The 16,963-nt window shown below is 44.6% G+C and overlaps 1 protein-coding gene across 1 annotated transcript in view; it reads right to left on the bottom strand.

Moving 5' to 3' along the window:
- Positions 1-12,075, bottom strand: part of PKP4 (plakophilin 4) — a 33,582-nt gene extending 21,507 nt beyond the window's left edge. Inside the window, exons 1-6 of the mRNA XM_010137529.1 lie at positions 12,045-12,075; positions 8,204-8,329; positions 7,873-8,063; positions 6,495-7,053; positions 2,440-2,631; positions 753-969 (exon numbers count right to left, since the gene is read on the bottom strand). Coding sequence (XP_010135831.1) covers positions 753-969; positions 2,440-2,631; positions 6,495-7,053; positions 7,873-8,031 — 1,127 coding nt within the window. The 5' untranslated portion in view covers positions 8,032-8,063; positions 8,204-8,329; positions 12,045-12,075. The remainder of the gene's footprint in view (positions 1-752; positions 970-2,439; positions 2,632-6,494; positions 7,054-7,872; positions 8,064-8,203; positions 8,330-12,044) is intronic.
- Positions 12,076-16,963: the final 4,888 nt, after the last annotated feature.

The raw sequence follows: 16,963 nt of genomic DNA, 5'->3' as shown, positions 1-16,963 counted from the left end.
AGAACGTGTCATGTGCCTCCATGACCAAGGCACATCTAGAAGCTGCCCCCAAGAACTGCCAGCCTGAGGACAGCACAAAATTCCTAGCAATTGCACCTCCACACAGATAAACTGGGACTGGGTTTTGATAGCCCCATTTTAAAATAGGGGATTCTAACCAACAATGACTCTAACACATTGTAATGATGATACTACACGTGTCACATGCCCACACTGTGTACCCACATTTACGACATCAAACTAGTAACTATTTTAAAAGTACGAATGTGCATTTGCTTTCAAAACGGTACATTTATATATAATTTATAAACTTACATTGTTTGGAAATTTAAGTAGGCTGCTCATGAAAAATTCATTCAAATAAATTAGGTAAGTACTTTCTAATTCTCAAACCCTGACTCCCATCCCATAAAGAGAAAACTTACTTCAATATTACAGGTTACTCAAAAATATTTGGAATAATCCAGCCAATTCTTATCAAATTTGTAAGTATTTCCTGTAACAGCTTCTACAGGAAAATAGACATGAAAGAAGAATGTAACAGTACCTGAACTCACAGCGGTTGCTCTTTCTTACCGTAACAAGAGACCGTGTTCATTCCTGTGGTTACAGAGGTACAGGTCTCAGTACCTGCGCTAGCCCTGGCTGTTCAAACAGTGCAATCCTGGAACGCGGACACGTATGTCCAAGGAACGTAACAAAACCTTATCATGGCAAACACGCATGGTCCCCAAAAGCACGGAGGGACTTGCCTGGGGTCTTTCTGGATGCTGTCGATGGACGGCGATCGCGTGGTCCCGTCGTCGGCGGGCGCTGCGTGCTGCAGCCTGTTGTAACTGGCCTCTGACAGTCGATACTGCACTGACCTGTAGGGTTCCGCATAGGTAGCTGTTGTGTTCAGAGCATAATTATTTCTTTGGTATGTGAGTGTGCTACGCTGACTGGAGGATCTTTGCAGATTTCCGACTCCTAGTACAAAACCAGTATTAAAACAAACTGGGTAACAGGCATCTATTGAAGAGAAGAGGCAATGCGTGGTTAAAAGTGCAAGCAAACAAAAATACCATTTCAGGGCGCAGTGACTCGCTGTCTGGGGAAGACAGAGAGGTTAGTTACAGAACTAGAGGTCTGCGGAAGCAGCTCTATGCCTCAGCTTGCCTCAACAAGTATTTACAGTAAGAAATGCATCTCATGCCATCAAGCAGAAATTGGGATGCAAAAGGTGTTGAAAGTTCACAATAATTACTAACAGAGATGCCAACTTGCCAACTGTACCGAAAAGGGAAAAACAAGTAAATGAAAATTTACATAGTTGATATGGCATTTCCCTTTTCCCAACTCCACCTATGTTCTCCCTGACAAAAAGCTAATGAGGATGACCTCAAAGATTAAGCTGATCTTTTCAAAACCAGGCATGTGTATCTTCCTTACTTATCAGAGCTGTTGTGGCAGCTTTTGTTCTTCCCAGGTACGTGGTGTTAGAAAGACAAGTAAAGAGAATTCCCGTTTCTAGCTGAACTTCCTCACTGGCACATCCTGGCAAACTTTGCTCGTTTACTCTCGGCTGCAGAAGACAGGAGAACTGCGAGAGCTGTCGTCTCCTCCAACATCCCATACTCTTGGTGTTTCGCTTACATTAAAAAACATTAAAAAGCAGTTTTCAAGTGTATGAAAAAGTGACGCATGAATCCAGCACTTCTCTACAAATATGTCTGGAGTGTTACTTCGTTAAATCACTCTAGTATTTTGAGAGTTTTTGGAAATTACTCCAAACACAAATTATTAATCAGCCTGAAAGAACGAACTGCTCTGCAACATATATGATGTTTCTCATTACAGAAAATCACTCCTAGTGCTAATCTCGTGCCTATGCAGTTCGTAAGACATGTATTTCAGTTTCAATACGAGATCTTCAGATACAGTATTTTAACATTATCCTTTGCCGAGAAGTTGGGTCAAACCAGTATTTTGCTGTGAAAGACGCAGTGGGTAACTTAAGCGTGCAAGCTGCCACTTTACTGTGCTGACGAATGCAAACAAATATGAACCAATTCAATTTTTAAGAGGATGATGCACAGAGAATGCGAGAGGAGGCAATCAATTTTTTGTGTCATGAAACAGGCTTTGCTTGGATGTACCTGAGGGTGTGATACCAAACAGAAAATATTCTGACCCTCAGCTGACGCTGATATATAGCCCCAAGTAAACAACCATCAAACACCACAAAAGCTTTTAATTTCCGCTGGTTATTTTAAGTCCTTCAAATGTAGTTTCCTTCTCCATTAACTTACAGCATCTATTTTTTCCTTTTAAACCAGCACTGCTTATCTCGTATACGTTCTCCTGTGGGCCACAGGTTCCAGAAAAGCTCCTGTTAAGCAGCTTTTGTGTGACGTTGGGACGCGGTCGATGGAAGAGCTTCAGAAGCCCCTTACTCACCTGACCCTGTTCGATACAAAGCAGACTGGGATCCCTGGTGGAGCTCAACAGTGCCGTGGTTGGGACTGCGGTACACGGGGCTGTAGTACGTCCTGCCTTCGTAGATGGGGGTGATGTGCAAGTCCGGAGACACGGCTGATCGCAGTTCTTGGCCCAGCTGGCTGTGTTGGCTAGCATAAGAACTCCTCAGGCCTGAAACCAAGAAGAGGGAGTATGTACCTGGCCCACGCCAATTAAAAATAACAAAGCTGCCATGCTTGAATCTTCCTTCTTTTAGCCAAGAAAAGTTCTATCTACAGTTATGAAGATTTATTCCTTAAACTTCTTTCTATTACTAAATGATCCATCCTGAAAGATTCATGGACAAAGCAGCATTTCTTTGATGAAAAGTTTTGACCATATGCTGACAACTTTTAGTTTTCCAACTCTTTTGGTAGCATTTATAGTTGAAAGTCTAGAACGTGAAGAGTAAGGGCTAAGTCAGCATGTGCAGTTCACGGATTCACAGCCACAAGGGAAGCTGGGAACTTGATGGAAATCTGGAAATCCAAATGGGAGACAGGGCACAGCCTGGAGGGGGGTCATCATCCTGACAACGAAAGGATGCAGCAGTAAGCGCAAAAGGCTTCTTGGCAGAGATTCACGCACGAGGAGCAAAGCCTTTACAAAGGTTTGTACACGCAGACACCAGGGGCTGTCCATTGCTCTGCTGAAGCTGGGCAGGATTTCTTTTTTCACCTTGCCTTTCGGCTGTCCCTCTGGAGTTCCTTTTAACTCAGCTGTCGCATTTAACTGGGATCCCTCAGCAGCGGACCTCCGCGACCGCTCTTGGCGGTGCTGGATCCAAGTGCGTTGCTGGCAGAGGTGCAGAATGGCTTTTCAGTAACAGCCCTTTGAACAGCACTGCACAAGCTGCTTCACCTTGTGAAGGGTCCCCCTACCTGCTCCGTGAAAACGTCATCCACACTCCCCAGACCCCCCTTGTGTGCGCGCCGTGTGTTACGTGCTTCTGTAACCTGTGCTGATGCGCCCTTCCCCTTACTCCTTTGCCCACTGAACTAGCAACCCATCTCCCATTAAGGTCAGTGTTGCCGTGCCGATCCGGAGGTCAGTGGTACAGTCTTACTCGCCTCTTTCCTCTTTTTCAGCCCAGTCACGTGTTTTGGCATGCAGCACCACCCCTCCCACCGACCACCTAACGCAGGTTTTGCTCCCTGGTACTGGCGGGGTACCAGCTAGTGACCCTCTGCCAACCTTCTCATCTTTTTTTTTTTTTTTTCCTCATTTAAAGCACCCTAGTTCCCCTGTTTCATAAGTTGTAATTCCAGAGTCTACTGAGAAGCACTAAAATACTATAAACCGGGTAGTGGGGAAACAGTTCGAATTCAGTTAACGCTGAGAGTTCCTCGCCACTTCCTGCCTGAGCTTTGCCAGCTTCTGTGCTGCATTTTTGCACCGAGGTACAGAGCTTTTGCCTCCAACAGGATACACCACCCAAAGGAAAAGCTCGTCTGCGCTCACCAGTTCCTCCCCTGGACCCTACTCCTAAAAAAACTCTTTTGGAAGCATTTCAGAATTCGGTATCTCATTACTGCTCTCTCATCTCCCACACTTCTGTATCATCTGTTCCACCGCCTCACACGCTCCTCGCTGACACCTCCTGGGCTGAACCTTTAGCTAGCAAAGTGCCAAACAAGCCTCAGATGCTCATATTTAATAAAATATAAGTCAAACCTATATTTATTTTCAAACTTTGTTTACTTATATATTATATAATTGCTACATAACATTTTTGCCACCCACACCAACTTGGTCTTTGAGTTTGACACTACCAGGAAAATTCTCTTTTCAGTTTGAAATCTTCTATTTTACTGTCCATGTTCCAGTCTCTTGAATTTTCACTTCCTTTGAAACAATTACACAGCACTGCTTTTGCCTCCGGGATGCCCCTTGCCATGGGGTCCTCTGCCACGCTTGACTGTACTGCACCTTGCAACGGCCTCATCTCCCCCTCGTCCCCCGTGAACTCACTCCAGTTCCTTCTGCTCCTGGCATTCTTTGTTTATTCCGTGGCTTCACCGGCTTTCTTCCTTCTATTAAATTCTTCAGAGTAAAGATCACCAAATATACTCCCTGTTGTGCTACAGTAAGTGTGACAATCGCATACACCCCACGTGCTCTCAGACCAGCACTCCTCGTGCTTCCCTTCCTACACTGCTCACCTCATTTTTTCAGCCTTACAACAGAATTACTGTCATCTTTCTTGCCTACAATTACATTCAGAGTTTATCTACAGCATTTACTCACTGCATCAATTCATAAACAGTTACAGAAGAAAGTTGGTAAATAAGTGTGTAACACCTGGGTGGTATAGCCAAGGCAAACACCTCTTAAATGGTTAGTCATCCACAAATTCAAGTAGGGCACAAAAGCACCACAGTCTTTTGGTTTAAAAGCTATTTTAAAAACTTTTCTAAAAATCAATACTGTTTTGTCCCCTTCAGCATTACCACTGTTGGCACCAAAGCTTTAGCAGCTATCAAAGTGATAGAATATACTTAGTGAACTATGCAAAGTTAATAACTGATGGAGACCATGGGACCCTTCAAAATACAATTACGTAGTGACGTACAACCAAACGTAGCCTGCGTTTTCCCCACGAAACCACAGACCTGCCCCATCTCAGCGTCTGCGAGTGAACCTCTGGGGGTCTCACAGGTCATCACTAAGAAAACACATCTACGGGTGGTGAAAACAGAGGGACATCACCAAAGCAGAGCAGGGACCTGGAGCTGTGCCCAGGGCAGAGCAGGGACCTGGAGCTACACCTCCCTGGTGACGAGGCTGTCTCCTGGGGAGACAGTCATCTTGTTAACAGTGCAGTTTTCCCAGAACAGGCACCACATGGATTCCCTTCTTCGAAACTGTAAGCACTGAAGGAAGAGGACCTGATCATCCATCCTGCTTATCCAGCAGGGAAGAGTTCTAGAACACACTACAGGCTGCTGTACTGCCTCCCCCCCATCCAAACTGCCTCTCAGAAAACAGATCGTATACAAATTTGAGTTTAAGATTTCAGGTGTTCCATTGAACTGTTTCCTCTAAAGTAACAAGAAATCTGATAGACACTAGAAAAACATCAGAGGTTTTTTATGCTACTGAGAGATTACTCCTCCTAGCTGGGAGCACAGAGCTCAGGTGTGATGCCACCGTTTCAGGTTCCTGGAAAGATGCAGCAGAGCTGGCTATAAAGTAAGACTCTCTCTAAGCCTCACAGCTGAGGTAGTCGACTGCTCCTTAGCAGGAAAAGCATTAAGTTTAAAACATCTGTTTCTGAATTACTGACTCACCATCCCAGTAACTCCTTTTTTCTAAAGATGTGTCAGTTCACCTGTTCAGACAAGCTGATACCTCAGGCAGTGCTGTTTGTAAAGGACCGAGGTAGTATTTTCAGAGCACAAGGTTGTTGCTTCATCACAAATTACGCAGCTCCCTGGGCTGTGTTCATTTAAACTACGAACAGCCGTTCACGTCGCACTGATGCTCCCTCATCAAACGGGTGGGTTACTGTCTCGCAGAGGTGAGGGACCAGACGCCTTACACCTTCTGCTGGGGAAGGGGAATCTTTTGGGCTTTCCTGCTCTATAACAGTTTAGCAGAAAAACAGACCCAGCAGTCTGTTCAAAAGAGCATCTGGTCTAACTGCAAATCACCTTGTCTGCGCTCGTGTAGGTGAAGCCCAGGACGAAACCACTCACACACACAGAACTTCCGATGTAAAGTAACCGCAGCTTAGTAGGAACTGCCTCTCAGATTAATAGAGTCTGGCTTTTAGGGCTTTGTTTTAAGCTAACATTACCACAGATACCCTATATTTAAGTTGAAGTACTTTGAGACAGCCTGGAAATATTAGGGGAAAAAAGGAGTAAAATTCAGTGGCACCAAGTTACCCATTTTAAGAAAGAACTAGGCATAAAAACAGTTCCAGCCTAGTACCTTCTACTCGTTGTGGGTTTGTACCAAGTTTGGAGCTGTGTCTTTACCCTTTTACTAACCTGTAAGGCTATCTGGACGTGGAGGGACCATCCTCTCATATATATCGTACTGCTGGCCATACTGCTCGATATCATGAATGGTTCTTTGCAGTGTTGTCCCCAAATGCTGTGGAACCGCAGTCATGCCAGAACGCTTCGGGGAAGAAGATCCCAGCTGCGTTTGGGATGGAGAAGCTACTCGGGTTTGCACGTCAGCAAGTGCAAGAGGAGAGCCGACTCTGGCTGATGTTTGGTACTGGGCAGCCCCACCGTTGGGATTTGCCGTCTGCCGGGATGTGACCGAGCCGATCCGCCGCACAGTCGTTGGGGAGGCAGGCCGCTGGGCAGCGTACGGGGATGCTGCCCGCTGCACTGGCAGAGTAGTGGAGGAATATGCGTGAGACGTAAGGGATCTTTGCTCAGCGACTGACGGAGAACCGTACCCGCTGCCCAGAGACGTGCGCAGCGACCCCCTCGAGGGGGAAACTCCTGTGCTGACCATGTAAGAGGGAGACTGTGCTCTGGATGGGACTGAGCTGACTCGTCTCATGACTCGGTTGGTAGCAATATTTACTGAAGGCTGTTTAAAACCAAAAACATTTATTAGTTTCATCACTTAGGCCACATAGTGGATGCTTTTTTCCCATAAGACAGAGAAGTCAATAAGAAACACACACAATCTAAATCTAGGTAAAAGCAGTTGAGTTGCTTTTACCCTGAACACAATTCCTTCACGGTTTCCTATGAAATAACTTTTTTTCTCAGTATTTTCTAATATATGAGACAGCAATAGAACACTAAACCCCAGCCATTCCTCACCCTTATTTGTCTTTCTGTGTAACTGTGCACCTATGCTTTCCTCCCGCAGTGCTCCACCACTTTGGAAGTTCGGGAACAGTAATGCAAAGAGTTTTGTACAAAGCAATGAAATTTTGACACTTGCTGTCTTGCTATCATTCTGATGAATGAAACGGGAGGTGGGGGGGAAAGGCAGCACCAACAGAAGGTGCGGGAATACAAATACCATCCTCCTTCAAGCACTGTGTTTAACACTGGCTGAATTCTAGGAGGTTTTCCTCCGTATCACAGCTGAATTTCGAGTGAGGGGTACTTTCCTGACACTACGTTAGCAGCGCGCTCTGCAGCCAGGAGTCCTCAGCAGATTTGCTGGCTTTGGTCAGATCACATGCATGCTGGATTCAGCACACACTTCTAGGCCTGCTACAAGCCACTTCTGCTCTTCAGGCACTGAAGGTGTCAAATCAAAGTGTAGTTCAGTAAAGTCCATTCCAGCCTACACAAGGGTAGGTCCAGTGACACAACCGTCGTCTTTAAAACTGCGTTACAGACAGCGTGCTGCCTGTACCAACGGTGATAAAGGGCGCTATTCTGCGCGTACCTGGACTGATGTCTGCCCTTCGGCTCGCGAGCTCCTCACCAAGTGGTTGTTGGCGGTTCCGATAAGGGGATGCTGCTGTCTGGTTTCCGATTTGCTCAGGTTCTGGCTGTTATGGAAACTGCTTACTTCCTGGTAACCACTGTCCGAGTAAGAATTCATCTGCGTGGAACTTCTTGAGTTACCTATGGACCCTGGAGACACGAAGCCAGAGTAAGAATAAAAGCACTGGACCACTTCACAAAAATCTAGTACTACATAACTTTGTATTACATTTTTATACAGTCAGCACAAAAATATTCTAATACTGAAAATGCACACAACAGACCCTCACTTTCATGGAGAGATGTCTGTTCGGGTGAGTAGAGGTTCCCTTGCTCTGCTTCTGTCCTAACGTCATAGGAATTGGTATGAGCACTCTCTGTCACCTGGGGTTTGTTTACACTGGTGGTTGGAGGATCTGAAAGAAGCAATTAATTACGATAAATCTGATGTTTCATATGTAAGTTTCCTGCAAACTCAATTGTAAAAATTTTCCTCACACATACTAGCAAAGAACGTCCAACATAAACAGTCTGCTGGCACCCAGGCACCACCCACCAACTACCGGAAAAGAACGTTAATACTCATGAGAATCCTGCTGCCTGTAGTTTTGTTGTAGTTCCACAATTCTAGTTTTTCAAATGTACCTTCCAACCATTTCACTGACAAACACAACCGACTCCTAGTAAGTACACCCGGCAGAGCAGAACCACATACATCTGTATCGCAGAGTGCAGACGAGACAGCCACCACTTGGCTCCCGGTCCTACAGTCGCTAGAGCTTTTCAAGGGAGAGGTTAGGCTGAATCTCATCCCTGTTTGAGCATCATCCACAGAGGACGCTATACATCTTATATGGTCTTTCCTTCATATACTACTATCCAAATGTTGAGCTTTTAACAGCTCTTAAGCTAACTTCAGTTCTAAGAGTATTAGCTGAACTTTACGGACAGCAGAGAGGAAAAGAGACATCGCATTGCTATTAATGAAGAGAAGAAAGAATTAAACGCGGTCTGGGGAAAAGGGCAAAGATGAGGACGTGAACATCTAAAGAAATACTCCGATTTTTAACAGTAGCTGAAGACAAACAGCTGGTGTCTCACTGTTTGCATGACTGGCCATAATGTAACATTCATACTAAAAATGTTACTTGTTAATTGCTATCATTGAACGCTACTGAAATACCAGATTAAAAAAACAAATTAAAAAATCGATACATCTTAGAAATCAGCAGTCAGTCAGTACTGTTATTTATCAGCAGTACATTCTTAGAGAAAGACCATCCAGTAAAATTTGACGCTAATTACTTCACTATAATAGGGGTATTATGACCAAATTTAATTAAGATTTAATAAGAAGTGTTACTACCCTTCCACTATTTCAATCAGCAGCGTGCCCAGAAGCGATACGGGGAACTCGCATGGAAACACTGCCCTTCCGCAGCTGCGGTTACGCTGACTCGGTATCGGATTGCCGCAGACGTCAGTGGCATTTACCTATTCTGTCGAGCAAAAGGCTTGCGGGGACGGGGACATCTGAATTACCATGATATCCAGCTGCAGCGTTTTCATCTTCAGCCTCTTCTGGTCAAAGAACACAAGGCCCTGTTTTTTTAGTTTCTCGAGATTACACGATACTAAGTCAATGTCAAACTGACAAATAATCAGTTTTGGGAGAACCGCTCAGGAAGAATAAAGTTTGATTGTGCAGTGCTGTACAATGTTCCTAACAGAGCCCTGAACCAAAACCTCACTTCCATCACACATTTGCCACCAAGCAAATGCTTTCACCATGCTAAAAAATAAAGATTGTTTAGGCTCTCTAAAAGAGGCAAGAATGCACAATAAAATGAATTGTTGTCTTTCTATCTCCCTGCTACTATAAATCATGAGGAGAGTGCCCTGGATAAAATAACAGCCTTTTTAGAATGGGCTGCTGATCTAATAGTCTATTTATAAGCATCTGCAGAACAACATCGGTTTATATTTCTGTTAAAAATTCTGTATAATTCTACTGATGCACAAAGCGATTGCAGCGACAGCCACATCATCTGCTGATGGTTTTCAATATAAACCTCTATCTGTAGTCAGGAAAAAAAAAGGTGACTTAACGGTGTGTTTTCATTCATCTTTAACTTTGGTATTTTCCAGATTGCAGTTGGTAAAGCATCATCTAGAGACACTTCTTCAAAACAAAGAGTGAGTCTCTAAGTAAGACCTACAATCATGTCATAATCACTACATAAATGTAAACAATAAATGAAATGTATATCAGAAAATTCTAAGCAAAAAATATATTTTGAAACATGCCCTCTTCAGAGCCATTGCTCTAGAAAGGCCTCACACAGCCACAGAGAGATGGGAGAAATGTACCTTTAGATTTCTATTAATGCGCACAGTGTTCAAATAGAAATACAAGGTTTTGCCCTACGTTAAGTGACTTCTTAGCAGGAATACACACAGGAAATTTCTAAGGAAAATAAACACACAAATGGGAGGAGAGAATTAAATGATAAAATAAAAAAAGGAGCTGGACAGGTGAAAGAAAGAAAGAGAAGAACTAATACAAAGTCAAGGAGAAAAACAAACAATAGACAAATATCGAGTTACAGGAAAAACTGAGGAGGAAATAAAGAAATGGAATGCAATGAGATGAGAGAAATCAGTAAAACAACGGCGAGATCTGTCAGAAGGTGTCTTTAGCTGTGCACTATCACTGGAACATCACAGAACCGGGGGAAATACCGTGATTTAAAAACCCCACAAAAATAATTTTCATGTTGAAAGAATAAATAAAACTAATTTCTCAATTACTTGAAAACATGAATTTGTCTTCTGTTTCAAAACATTGCTAAAGATTACCTGATGCCAAGATTACCTAGATGCCAAGACAAGCAGGCTATTGAGAACGTTAAATCTAAAAGAAAGGGAAAAAGCCAACCTGTGCGTCACCTCAGCTGAGGCGACAGCACGATGGCAACCGAACCCACGTAAATACAACTGTGCATGGGCTTAAGAGCTCAGCCTCTAAATAAAACAGAAAACAGGAAGGGGAAGTGCACAGTTTGCCTAAAACAGTCTCGGTTATCATCATCAAGAACGCGAGCGAGCAAGCAGAGAACTCCGATGCGTTATTCTCGGTACAGCAGGGACTGGACAGCTCTGAAAATGGCACGTGTCCTGTTGTGAAGGTTCCCTCTCAAGGCCACGCAGAGCTGGGTTATGGAAACTGGGAACCAGCTACCCAAACCCTCGTGCCAGTTTGAGCACGTGAGAGCAGTTCTGCTTCCCCTGACACTCTGTCAGGAGGACGCGATGGGGTCAGAGAAACACGACCCCGTGCAGAAAGCCATTCGCGGGGAGCCACGGTCCCACTCCTGGTCCTGTGGAGCAGTTTTGACACGTTGACTTCTGCACATACAGCTCATCACTCCGAGGGGGTGATGCTGTTCGGAAGGCTGGCGCTGCAATAAGGAGTATTTTAACTGATGCAAACCCCTAACTAGTTCAGTGCTCCGACCTGTGAAGGACAGATGGGATTACTTCAACAGACGCCTGAACATCACTTTTAAGACCCAGTCCTGTCCATTCTACCTGATACACTTGGGGTTAGATGTAGTTGATCTTATTCTGGAAAGAAAGTCCAAGCTATCCTGAGAGATAAAACCAGAAAAAGCAGTCTCAGAAAAACCTTCGCTTTCCGGAGATTGTCTCAGTTAAGTAAGAATTATCTGTAAACAGAAAATCAGTACTCAAGCCTCAACCGTACAGTATTTTCCTATGATCCTTACCTGCCAAGTGAAGACTCAGAAGTACATTTGAATTAATCACAAAGGAGACCCAATAGACAAGGTTCTTGTTCCAGTCAAATCTCACACAAATAATGCAAAGGCACAGAAAGGTGCAAGAGAATTACCTGCGACTGCCTCTAAGCCAAAACATCCGTTTACAACAACAACCAGACAAGTCTCTTCTGAGTGAGAAAGAGGGTGTTAACGTCATACTAAAACAAGACACTTGAAAAAGATACGTAGCACTGCTGCTAATGTTCAGTTCACTTTAGAACAAGCAACAAATGCCGAGACAATACAGGTTTGGGGGCTTAAAGCAAAATGCACACACTGAAGAAAATACCTGATGGTCTCCAAGGAAATGACTTCTCAGTAGAGCTGTGGAGAGAAAAAAAAGTGTCACAAAAGTGAACCACGTGGCTGGTCTGGGTTTATTTTTCATTTTTTCAACTCAGCATACAAACCAGTACGTTGACCCCCAGCAGACAGTTTCCTCAGCCCACGTTAACTACCAGTGCAGCGCTGTACGCCTGACACCGCACACTGACAGGAGTGTCGTGCTGCTCAGGGGACACCCTGTAACTTACTGCACGGCACATCGTCCAGCAGCGTAACTGCCTGCCACGGGACGGGGAAGAGCAGGACTTGTGACAGGCACCTCCTGTTTGCGGTGTAACAACACAGAAGTCAGTGTACAGCAAGCGGTCAGAGCCGTGGGAGTGCGATGACAACCCGACCGCTGCACAGAGAGGAGCATTCGCCGCTCAGGGCAGGGTCGAGCAGTCCACCTTTGGGAATCACAGATCTAGAGTGCTTTGCTTCTACAGGTAAAGCAGAAACAGAATGAACGGGAAGGACAGAACGGACAGAAACAGACCTCGACTCTTACGGGGGTTTTGTTTTCCAGTGAGAATTCTGATCCTCCATGTACGATGAGAAGTCAAAGCACCTGAGACACCACACACACCCCACCCACTAAGTGTGAACACACAACAGATCCTACACCATCAGGTTAACGAGATGCCTTGAGGAACAGCTATTTCACACGATCGAGCAGGTGTCCAACATCGTGTAAACCCCGACTTCTCTTGTGTTTTTGCAATAAAATTCTGTATCAAACTATCTTAACCGCCGAGTTTCATCTACAAAGCAATGTTCTGCCCTGTGTGGCTAACAACCTCCTTTGCAGAGAAACGCAAAAGGCATCCACATATCACTAAAATTAGATACATTTTTCCATAAAAATAGAGTATTTCCTCACTCCACACACGAACTATCAAACTTTTAATATTAAATCACTTTTGCCATGATAAGCTGCTATTTTCCAAACAAAAAGTTATTTGAAGTAGGCAAGTCCATCAGATTTTATGGTGTCTAAATATCAGCATGAAACCATGATTTGGGGTAAGGTGTATCTCTTTTTAAATTAGTATTATGATTCTTTCTACCACAGTTACCAACTACTAAAAAACTTCAGCACCGCAACATGAACAACACCCGGTATTTTCTAAAACAAAATAATCATGTAGAGGTCCTTTTTGCCCACAAAGTACCTGTGTATAAAAGAGTGCTAAACCGGCGTATGACCGCAAACCGAACCACAGTCACAACAAAGTTTAAAGAAACAGGAAAATTCTAATGCAGGCTTCAAGTGGCTGAAAGCCAACTTGCTGTCGAGGCAGTCACAGGGTTTTTGCCACCTATTGGCTATTCTTTCCCCCAGTCTACAAATACAGTGCCTTTTGGAGCACACCGTTTTTTTCTTTATTTACAATGTACAGAAGCTGGACCAGCCAAATAGACTGAAAGTTAGTATGTGAAGTTACAGGTGAAGAGCTGAACGCTGGACTGAGGCTCATCGGCCATCTGAAGTCCCTTTGTGTTCTGCAGTATTTCTGAGGTGCTTGTGGAGAGAACAGTGCTCAAACACAGCTCCAACCCCATCAGATGCTGAACTGCCTCAGATACTTTATCTTTCCTGAAGGGCCACCTTGTCCAAGCCCAGAAGCACAAATCTCTCACGTTTCGACAAAGATGACATCACTTAGCAGTACTGCAACACAAGTCCAAGGTTGGAAACACGAAACAAGCACATCAACAAAATCAGACTACATGCCAGAACAGGAAAAGCAACGAGTCGTTCGACCGAATGCCATCCTGTGGGTTTAACCAGGACAGTTGAGGAACTTACCGGGCAACAACCAGCAGCCAACTCCTCCAAAGCTTAGCTGCTGTGACCACGTGAGTTCTGTCATTCCACCAGGAGCAGAGCCAGGTGGAGTAGTTTAAACTAACTTCAGTGTAGAGTTTAAATTGGGATTTAAACAAGCCCAGACTTGGCATGACAGAACCTGTGAAGGCATTTCAGGAAAGGTCATAGCCTCCAGCTAGCAGGAGGCAATGAACAGCTACAGATGGTTGTTTCTTAAGCTACTCCAGCTTTCTCCACAGAAGCCCAGACTGAGGGACCGTGGTGCACAGGCTAGACATCTCCACTATCTGGAGAGCCTGGAACTCTGCAGCAAAGGCACTGTACCACCCTCACCCGGCTGCTCCAGAGCAGCAAGCAGTGCTGAGGCCACCGAACCTCAGTTCTTCCACAGCCTTGGGCTAAAGTTCATTCAGTTTAACCAAGAAGTTAAAACCAGTTCTCATTTCTAGTACACTACCACGTTAGAGTCAGCTGGTGGGTTGAGTCCAGAATGTTTCTTGGGCGTATTCTGGGGATGGTAACTATGCACCAATGCAAACACTCTGCCACTTTACTCCTTTTTTGCTTGCAAACTGAACCTTGTAAGTATTTTGATGAAACCTGTAAAAATATTTATATTGTTAAAAATTCATGAGGAAACGCGTACCAAACCTGGTACTGAATAAATTTTAACTATGGAAAGCTGAGTTCTGAGTGTGAGTTCAGAATCCCACACTCACTCGTTACAGAGTATATTCTCCACTCTGCACTGAGCAAACAGGGATATAACAGGATCTTTAATCAGTTGCTCTTTGCCGACTAATACTTTGCTCTGAGGACAATCTGACATAGTGTGAGCGCTGGCCCCAGAATTCTCATACTACCTCAACATCAAGTTTTGCACTTGTTGCCTTTTCTTGTATTCCTCAGACTTTCTGGAAACCCAGTTCTTTACACCGAGATGACCTCAGGTGGTGGTGCCAGCCACGGCAGAAAGTGCTGAGCATGCAGAAACACTTTACTCCTGCGTACCTGGATTACAACTCCCCCGAACGTATCTCTGCCCTGCACGTCTGGCTAACTGGGCTTTCGTTATGAGCACGGGGCTCACGGACGGGAATGGAGTGCCCTGGCTACAGGTCATACGTAGAAACTACTTCTCAGCAGTTGAACTGGTTAAGAATTGTCTTGATTCTTACCGAATTATTTTTGCCAAAGTCCAGCTGCTACCACCCCCTGACTTCATCATCTAATGTTGTCCTGTTACAGATGAAATGTTGGGAAGTTACCAAACCTTTCAGCTTTGGTAAGTCTCAGGCATTTTATCCCACTGCTCAAAACCCAGCGTGGTCAAACAGTGCGCTACCAGCGCGAAGCTGCAGCTGTTAACTGGTCGGGATGCTTCTCATCCCCGCACCACAGAGTCATCACATAGCTCGAGAGAGCCTGCATGTGGTGCACTGCACTTCCAAAAATACCCCATTTTAGCCAATTATCCTTGAAAAAGAATTAGGTTAGTAGGGTAGAGCTGCAGAAACGGTACGTCTGACTTGCAGAACAGTTCGGTACCATGGATGTGGTTTTCAATTAAAGAAGTCAGAGATAAGTATCGTTGCAGTGTAGCAGCTATTTTTAAATGCTATGGAGGGAAAGCACAGATGAAGTACCAGGCGTATGGTCATGTACACAAAAAGACTTTTCCCTTCTCAAGAGCTTATCTGCTTCACAAGAGCACGAAGAGTAAGTGAAATAAAAAACCTACACTAAGCGCATATAAAACACAAAAACGGAAAACACCAGTTTTTTAGCCAGCAGCACAAATATTTGGTAACTGAAGATGGAGCATGCATGCAAATGCCGCTGAAATCAATCTAGTCACTGTATTATTTATCCTTTGCATTTTCCCCCTCACTTATATTTCCCAGGGCTCTGGATTTTTTGTTTAGTTTGGGGGTTTTTCTTTGTTTTGGTTAGGTTTTTTGGGGAGTTTGTTTGGGTTTTTTTGGTCCCTTTCTTAATTCCACACTTTTTGTTTGCCATCTTACGGTTTTAGTTCAAAGTTGATGTCTTAGACACAAAATCCCCAGGGCTCTGGATTTTTTGTTTAGTTTGGGGGTTTTTCTTTGTTTTGGTTAGGTTTTTTGGGGAGTTTGTTTGGGTTTTTTTGGTCCCTTTCTTAATTCCACACTTTTTGTTTGCCATCTTACGGTTTTAGTTCAAAGTTGATTCTTAAAACAAAAAACCAAACCAGCTGCCAATCTGGAAAAAAAAAAAATCAATAATCTGATAAAAGGAAAAGGATTTGCATGAAGCCATTTGGCACAAAGCGGCAGCTCTCGCACAAGCCCTTTCCAGCGCTGGCTTCCAGGTTGGAAAGAAGGAGCACACCGTCTCCACATACTCGGGGACCCGGCCACGTTGAGCAGGCAGAGCTGGCGGTGGAGGTCACGGCCGGCTCTCTGACATACCTGCGTATGCCGCAGCAAGGCTACAGGAACAGCGCCAAAATGCTCGAAATCTGCGGAATTCTGATTGTTGTGAAGAAGTCCTGAGCAAGTATGCTATCGTAAAAATCACAAACCCACAGCTCTGGTCCTGGACAGGTACATTCTCAGTGCCACGTATGTCTTTCACAGGTAATCCAAGACATGAAGCCGTTTGAGAGAAAAGTCACGATTTCCAGTGCCAGTCTTAACTGCTTGAATATACTGCTGCTGTCATCAGAAAAGGCAACAGCTGAAAAAATTAAGTGTTACTTATTAAATATTTCTGCAGCAGGGAAAAGCTGTAAAGAGCTCATCGCACAAGCCTGTTGACAATGTATGTGCTTCAGACACGTTTCGGCAGTGCTGTCGCTGACTGCCTGGCTGAGCTGTCACCGCGGGAACACCTCTGTTCTGCCGGGCAGCCAGCAGCACACGGTTTGTGCACAGGCACCCGCACGGGCTGCTGAGGCGGAGCTGCCAGCCAAAGCCTCGGAGCCTGTTCTGAGGAGTCTGCCTTGTCCTTATCCTCCATCTGCAGCAGCTACATCCAGAACATGTTTACGATCATACGCAGCATGAAGGCTT

Source organism: Buceros rhinoceros, unplaced genomic scaffold (genome assembly GCF_000710305.1).
Source record: "Buceros rhinoceros silvestris isolate BGI_N320 unplaced genomic scaffold, ASM71030v1 scaffold7726, whole genome shotgun sequence".
Classification (NCBI taxonomy): domain Eukaryota; kingdom Metazoa; phylum Chordata; class Aves; order Bucerotiformes; family Bucerotidae; genus Buceros; species Buceros rhinoceros.
This window is presented reverse-complemented; position numbering and strand designations above follow the sequence as displayed.